The sequence below is a fragment of the Trachymyrmex septentrionalis genome, unplaced genomic scaffold (genome assembly GCF_001594115.1).
Source record: "Trachymyrmex septentrionalis isolate Tsep2-gDNA-1 unplaced genomic scaffold, Tsep1.0 scaffold19, whole genome shotgun sequence".
Classification (NCBI taxonomy): domain Eukaryota; kingdom Metazoa; phylum Arthropoda; class Insecta; order Hymenoptera; family Formicidae; genus Trachymyrmex; species Trachymyrmex septentrionalis.
The window spans coordinates 2,663,793-2,672,140 of record NW_017305071.1 but is presented as its reverse complement, the minus strand read 5'-3'; the positions used below and the strand labels follow the sequence as shown (position 1 = coordinate 2,672,140).

At 31.4% G+C, this 8,348-nt stretch overlaps 1 protein-coding gene across 9 annotated transcripts in view; it reads left to right on the top strand.

Annotated features, from left to right (window-relative positions):
- Positions 1 to 8,348, top strand: part of LOC108746917 (endophilin-A) — a 32,468-nt gene that overhangs the window by 20,120 nt on the left and 4,000 nt on the right. For 4 of the 9 annotated variants that reach the window (XM_018484023.1, XM_018484018.1, XM_018484020.1 and 1 more), the window contains exons 3-9: positions 3,872 to 3,940; positions 4,681 to 4,897; positions 5,303 to 5,436; positions 5,534 to 5,600; positions 7,336 to 7,407; positions 7,913 to 8,013; positions 8,082 to 8,185. In XM_018484023.1, the coding sequence (XP_018339525.1) occupies positions 3,872 to 3,940; positions 4,681 to 4,897; positions 5,303 to 5,436; positions 5,534 to 5,600; positions 7,336 to 7,407; positions 7,913 to 8,013; positions 8,082 to 8,185 (764 nt within the window). The remainder of the gene's footprint in view (positions 1 to 3,871; positions 3,941 to 4,680; positions 4,898 to 5,302; positions 5,437 to 5,533; positions 5,601 to 7,335; positions 7,408 to 7,912; positions 8,014 to 8,081; positions 8,186 to 8,348) is intronic. The other 5 variants (XM_018484022.1, XM_018484024.1, XM_018484021.1 and 2 more) reach the window with 3 other exon arrangements.

Genomic DNA, 8,348 nt, shown 5'->3' with positions numbered 1-8,348 from the left:
AATAATATCGCTGTATAGGTTCTGTTAGTTGTTTAACGCAAGTAAAAATTAAATATTAAATGTTAGCATTTAACACAAAATTAATAATATTCGAATAATTAGTAAATACTGGAGTATCTTGTTGCCTCTTTTTAAGGGTCAGATTCTTTAACTCGTATTTTTTTTTTACCTCGGGTATACAGTTCGTGAATGTACAACTCTAATCTCGATTCAATGTCGTCCAAACGAACACGTCTGTGAAATTCGACGGCCGTACCGGTTAATCTAGTTGTCGCTTTAATTTGAGTCTCTAAAGGTCTCGTACGAGCACAAATGTGCCCGTTGAGTGAAGCAATTAATTTTTGTTTAGACCGAGACCCTTATCGAATCTATACCATGGATCTCTTATTTTAAAGGCGAAAGAACGACGCAAGTCTACACTGAATGTATGTCAAGAGTTTTGCGATATATGCCATGGCTGAACCTGTGGCGTTAAAATTTAGATCTTACTGAAAATCAATCGAGTTTTAAGTTCCGTTCATTGCAAGAGTTATAAATCGGATATAAATATCGCTCCTTCAATCATCTCTTCAGTTATCTCATTGATAACGCTTTTCCAATTATATTTTTATGTTATTCGTTATTATTATTGTGGAAGTTATTAGGAAACTGGTTTCAAATAGAGTCGATATTCAAAGAAAGTATAGAAAATAATTTGTGAAATCTTAATAGATCTTGAAGTTTTATCTTTCTTTTTTTTATATAAATATGAAAGTTAGATAATTACCACGTGGATTATTCTATATTTATTATTTACATTATTTTACAATATTAATGTAATTATGGGCTGTTATAAATTTTACTTTAACAGAAACACAAAACATATAATTAAATCCTAACAAGTGTGATAAAACAATTTTGACAAACATTTCATTATGTTATTATCGTGATATATTTGTTTTACAATACAAATTTAGTTGGACAATTTTTTTTCTAAAAAAATTTGATTTTAAAGTTTTTTTCTTGTCACAAGAAATTTTTTAATTTTATATGATTTCTGTATTTGTACGTCAGGGTGATCTTACTCCATTTATGGAGACATCCATCATAATATATTACAGACGCAATTTAAATCGCCGGAACGCTTATAGGTGTAAAGCGTGCGACATTGCAAGTGACGTGATGTAGGTCAAATTTACTCCAGGATGGCATTTGCTGCGTACGAGTGACGATTACGTCTCTGTGCGCATCTCTGGAAGTAGGTCATTATTAAATGGGTCAGGGTCTTTCTCTCTCTTTCTCTCTCTCTCTTCATCCCTCTTTTCTTCCTCCTTCTCCTGCGAATAATCCCTCTTGCAAAGCTCGCCGCTTAGCGCTATTAAACGTACGACATTATTCCGTGTCCTTCACTCTCTTTTTACATATAATTAATTACACAGGAAAAAATGAATTGCACGGTATTATATTTATTCATATACATAAAGAAATTGATATTTTAAAATATAGTATGACGCTGCAATTTGGATATTCTTATGATTGTTGACAATTCTAGTTGCTTTTGATATCCAGATAAATATTTGAATTTATACGAACGAAGTTAAATGCGTAAAATGCACTTAGAAGGACTTTTAAAGGGTTTAAAGGAGAATATCTGTAGATCTAACTTGTAGATCTCATTGTAACTTTCTTTCATTGTTCGTGTTACGGAAATTTTAAAGTAGAAAAAGCAGTAGAGGAAAAAGTGAGAAAGAGGGAAGTAGGACGAAGAAAGAAGGAGATAATTAATCTAATGTTAATTAATGTTGATCTTGTCTGTGCAATTTAATTTTAAATTTTGTATTGCATCGAATTATTTTATTTTAATAAACTTTGTTGTACATCATATATATATATATACAGGGTGTCTGTTAAGTAAGATCGGAGCTACATTGTGGGGGCGTAGAATGGGTCAAGGGGAATAAAAAAGTTTTATACCATTTTGCAATTTTCGCAATAGTTAACATATTAATGACTAAAAATAGCCGAATATTGGTCTTTAATAATTTTTTTTCTCAAATACTGTCAACTTTACAGAAAAACTGTAAGAGACAAAAGTTGTTTATTTTCTTCTCATAAAGTTCTGAGAATTTTTTCAGAATTTTTTAATACCGTATTTTCTCATGATAATAAAAATTAGAAAATGCAGTACTAAAAAGTTGATAAAAAATTCTGAAAAAATTCTTAGAGTTTTATGAGAAGAAAATAAACAATTTTTATTACTTATAGTTTTTTTGTAAAATTGATAGTATTTGAGAAAAAAATTATAGAAGAGCAATATTCGGCCATTTTTAGTAATTAATATCTTATTAACTATTGCGAAAATTACAAAATGGTATAAGACTTTTTTGTTCCCTTTGATCCATTCTACAACCCCAATGCGGCTTCGACCTTAATTAACAGACACCCTGTGTGTGTGTGTGTGTGTGTGTGTGTGTATACAATTTATTATGAGATATTATATTTTTTAGATAATTTATTATAATTATCATAATTTATTATAATTTTTTAGAGAATACAAAATTAAAGTTTTGCATGAAAAATTTAATTTTACGATGATTGAAAAATTTCAATAATGATAATTGTTTAAATTTTATTTATATTAAATATTAAAATTAGATATTAAAATTTGTTTATTTATGGTAAAATATTGGAAAGAATTTCGCAAGGTTTATATATTTTTGTTTGAAATCTGATAATATGTAATTTCACCACACGCTTCACTAGTTAATCCAATATAATACAAATGATGAAACCCATCGAAGTTTCGGAATAATCTCGAAACGCAAACTTGAAATTTATTTTAGCAGAAATTACAGTGCTTGTGAGTTCTCGCATGCCAAGATATTTGACCTATTTTCGCGAGCTTTGGCAGGATGCGTATCCTTTTTCCACCATTGGCAAAGACAGGGCACTATTTCGTATATTGTGGCAAATCGACAGATATTGTTGCGGAATTAAACTATTAAAGCCAAGAAACAATTGTTTCTTTTGGTGATATTTTTTCTGCTAACAGAGAAAATGCTTCCCTTTGTATATGTTTTCCGCGATACTTTTCACCACTCCTGACTTCGTTTTTGGAAATCTCTCCGAAATATCTCGTTTGTCGGAGAAAATCTCTTGCCGCTTTTCAGGACAATCTCGATTTACAAGCGATTAGCTGACTTCGTGCAATATATTTATATAAATGTTCGTGAAAATATTATATCGTATTCGCAATGCGGTTTATATGTAGCCCAAAGAAACATTTTCTGGAACGATCTCGTTCGTGAGGTAGCATTAAATATGTTCGCCCGAGATCTTAAATTGATGAGGACTGCTAAACGTGAAATACATATCAATCTTTTGATTCTCTTCATTTTTTAAATTTAATGTTTTTATAATTTTTGCATTTTTCATTTTCAATTTATTGTATTTTCCATTTTTAAACTCGATATATTTATGCATTTATTTTCGATTTATATTTTTTTTCCAAAATTTTAATATATTTAGGCAAAGCCTTTACTTTTTATTGACAATACAATGTTTACTTTTATGACTGGAGCAATTCAGGCAATAAACAATTAAATTTTAAATCTGTTATTATTTACATAAATTATTTATTATAATTACGAGATACTCTTTAAAATCAAATTTCAAGAAAATATCAAAAACTTTCATATTTACTTCGTATTTATTTAAATATTTGAATAAAGGAGCTCGAGAAACTTTTGCGAAATTAAATCGATTCATGTTTTGACAAATATATATTATCTTTTTCGCATTTTATTAGGTAATTCTATTAAGAGTAAAATCGGTAAAGCGTTATTTATTTAGATGTAGATTTTAGGCTAAGGATAACGGATTTTTCTTGCAGTACATGACAGAGAAGATGGGCGGAGCGGAGGGAACAAAGCTCGACGTTGATTTCGTGGATATGGAGAGGGTGAGTGGTGTATTTTCGTACGTCCTAAGTGTGTGAAAAGAAATGTCTTTCACATTTTCGCACGACCTTTGTGAAGACGTCAGGAAAGAGATGACTAGCGTGTTCTATCTACTGATATTATTACTGAATTTCCAAGATTTTCCCTAGTTTTTTTTTGATTCCTGAGGATCTTATCAATCTTTTAAAAGTACTTTTATGACGCTCTTATTTGAAGCCAGAAGTTGCGAGATTGACTGTGTTACAAAACGAAGTTCTGAAAAAACTTCTTACCGTTGGCTTCTTTCTTGAATACTTCGCTTTAACTTTGATATAACGTAGATGATGTGATACAATTTTTTTATCAAGAACTGTGTTTGCAAATTCCTTCTTCGCAATTGCTTTTAGTTCTTTGGTTACTATTCTTTGTGTACATTCTTATATTATTGAAAAACTGATTATAAAAATAATAGTTTAGACGTAAGATGGAATGTATATCACATATCTTTCAAAAAAAGTTAATATTTTTGAAATTTATGTTTAAAATTTATTATTAAATCTCACAGAGACATTATTTTGAAAATTAACTTTTCAAATAAACCATTTTATTTTATTATTTTATATGTTCACTTATAGAAATATCGAGGATCGATAAGTATATAATGTCGTAAATAAAATTTCAAAGCTTTATAAAGAAATTCTTCATGTTCGAAATAAATTGACATGAGACGAAGAGTTCACATAAACACGTCATGTATCTATAGAAAACAGACGTCACGTACGAACTTGTGGAGGAGCTACAGATGAAGACGAAGGAGTTCCTTCAACCAAACCCGACAGCAAGAGCGAAGATGGCTGCAGTCAAAGGTATCAGCAAGCTCAGCGGTCAGGCAAAGGCGTCCACTTATCCTCAGCCGGAAGGTGTACTTGGCGATTGCATGCTCACTTATGGCAAGAAAATGGGCGAAGACAGCATTTTTGGTACATGCAATTTAAATCCGACAATTGCGTTGTTCTTGAAAAATTCGATCCTCACTTCTTTGTCTTAAACGTTCTTCGGAATAGGAATTGTGCTTTAAAATGATTTTTACGATGATTATCATTATTATTTTTACTCGTATTAAAATTGAAATTTTATTCCATATATTATTCAGAGATTTTATTTCCTTCTTCATGAAATTATTCTTTTTTACGCAACAATTTTTTGTTAACAGATAAGATATGATCTGGTAATTGTTTCAGATAATTGAGAAAAATTGCTTTACATGAGTTAGGTGTTTTCGTGTCGAAGTTTATTCTTACGATTAAAAAAAGCGAGAAATATCGAGGATCGATAGGTCGTATTATCTCACCTTATTCTCTACCCATTTTTATTAATCCTTGCAGCCCAGGCTCTTATTGAAATGGGCGAAGCCATGAAGCAGATGGCAGACGTGAAGTATTCTCTGGACGATAACATCAAGCAAAACTTCCTCGAGCCGTTGCACCATCTGCAGATCAAAGATCTCAAAGAAGTGATGGTATGATTATTGGAAAAGTTGTGTATTGTCGCGCTCGACTGGGCGCTGTTTATTCGCAATCTTCAAGCGTTCGATCTCTTTGATTTGTTGATTTCAGCACCATCGGAAGAAACTGCAAGGCCGTAGATTGGACTTTGATTGCAAGCGAAGACGCCAAGCAAAAGGTATGTTGAGGTTCCTCGCATGTTGCCCTCGCTTCTCGTCCTCTCGCGTTTCCGCACTCCTATTGATTTATTCAGCCGCGCGCGAGCGAACCGTCGTCGCGAGTGTCCTTGCACGAACACATCGTCATCGCGATGCCCGTGATTCGAAGAGTTGAAATAAAAACCTCGATAGAGCTATAACGCTAGTAATGAGACTGGGCGATTGTGTTTCCGACGCGGGGAGCGAAGTTAGAACCGCACAATTTTCGCGAAACGGCGATGCCGTAAAAGAAAACGCGAAAGGTGATATTACCGGGCTCTAATGGCGAAAGGTCACAATTACAAAAATTGTCACTATTAAAGAGATAAAAGTGCTGTGATCAAGACAGAAAATATTTTCTTTCGATGGAGAAAAACTTGTAGTTACAAAATCATCATTTTTGAAAAACTTAAAGAAAATGATGCGTCACTTTATGTAATAAAAAGGCTAGCAGTCGCAGAAATGTTACTTTTGAGCAACGATGCTTTTTATATTTGTAATTCTTTTTTCTAGGAACTATGTACTTAAAAAAAATATGCATAAAAATAAAAGTTTAGAAGTTTTTGGAGTTTTTTTCTCATCTTTGTGAGTCATATTGTATATCTTTTTATATCTTGTACTGTGTAATTTTCATCTTGTCTGATATTTTGTTATTCTTACTTTTAATTTCAGTATTGTTTATTATTATGCTGAAAAACGATCCGCTTTGGCGACTATATCGGTTTTACGCTTTCAAAATTTTTAGACAATTACCATTTTGATTGTTTATTTATAATACTTTTTCAACGTAATAACACGTCTATTTCTAAGTTCTTTACGAAAACAGCTTTATTTTCTATTGTCAGCATGTGTATGGGAAAATAGAATTATGTTTCGTACATGATTCACTCCCTCCGAATAGGATTATCACAATAAAACCGTTGCATGAGTAGATGCAAATGGTACAATTTTTTTGCAATAGAAAGAAGATCTTTTACTCGCATGCTGCGTTGCATGAGCACGATCGAATAGAATCATGAATCAGTGCTATAGTGTGGACTCGAAAGTAAAGCGTGAGAAGAAGACTTTTCTTTAATGTGCGTTTTATACAAAGAAATTATTTTTCTCTATTATGATTAGCTCGCTTACTGCATTACAGCCATTTAAAGATGCAAAAAAAATGTATATTCAGTGTTTTGACAAGGGAGTCCTTCGTGTATTCTACCGTTTACATAAATATGTAATATTTATAAACTAAATAACTTAATAAAATGTTATATTAATTATATAATATATTTATTGTACTTGATATATTTATATAATATATTTAATATATTCGATAAGAATAACATATAACATAATAATAATCGTTAGATCCAAGTTTCTATTAAAATTTAAAGAACTTGGGCGTAATATTCACAAATTGTTTTGAATTTTTAATTTGAGTATAATTAATAGATAACTCGATTTAATAAATACTTTAATAAACAAGAAAATACAAGATGTGTATAATTCGAAATAAATTAGTATTAACATTTTTTATTATATGACAGAATTTTACGTTCGATAATAATTTTTGTGAATTTTATACATCTTACTTTTATGCTTTTCGAACTTGTTAGTATTTTTCATCGCAATTCTTTTGTATTATTTGCTCCGAATGAATTTACTTTTCGCCTTTTGCTGATAATCGGTGTGCTCTGTCTGTTTTTCTTTGGGCAATCGCTTAATTATTAGCGACTGGAAAAAGATCCGTCAGTCCGCATTTTGGAAGTCCTGCGCGATTGGGCATCTCGTCGCCATATACTGGTATGACTTCCATTGTGTGCCTAGGAATTTGTAATTTTGAAAATTTATTACATATTGTACTCCCATTGTCCATAAATTTCCTGAAAAATTTCCAAAAAGAATTTAAAAACTATCCTAAACTTGTGTAAAATCAAAAATTGAAATATTTTTGGACTCTTTCCACACAAATATTCTTGAAAGATTATATTTTTAAATATCCTCTAAAAACTTCTTAATTAGATTAAATATATTTTTATTAATATGTCTTTAAATAAGTTAAAATTTAAACTGTTATGTCGCTTTATGCGTTGTTGCTAGTTTTAGAAATGATTAGAAAAGATAATTTTATTAAAGTCACGACACTTAAACACGCTTCTTTGTGACGTCAGAAATACACTTGCGCGCTCGTAGAACGAATTGCGCTTTTTTGTACTCGTTATACTATAAGTGTTTAGATTTAGGAAATGAAGCAACCCAGTAGTGCAACCTTTTTAATTTCGTTGGCGGGGCAACCGTTTGCGAACAGGTTCTCACGTTTCAGACGACGAGATTCGTCAAGCTGAAGAGAAGTTCGAGGAGAGTCTCCATTTGGCACAGATGGGCATGTTCAATTTGCTGGCGAACGACGTGAGTTGTCGTCATTAGTCTGAGTTGTGACGCGCACAGGTCGAGATTCTTATGACGTTCTTTTGCAGATCGAGCAAGTAGCACAATTGGCAACTTTCAGCGAGGCTCTTCTTGAATATCATCAACAATGCACTGAGGTCCTCAGGGGATTGACGGAAACACTCTTGGAAAAGTATGTTTGATTGTATCCAAATTGTTAGAAAAATCGATACGATATCCATTTTCATAATTAAAAAAAAATGTGTATTAAAAATGGATACTTATATATATATATATATTTTTTTTGTTTTAAATATAAGTCTATATTTATTTTATTTTGTCTTATGAATATCGCT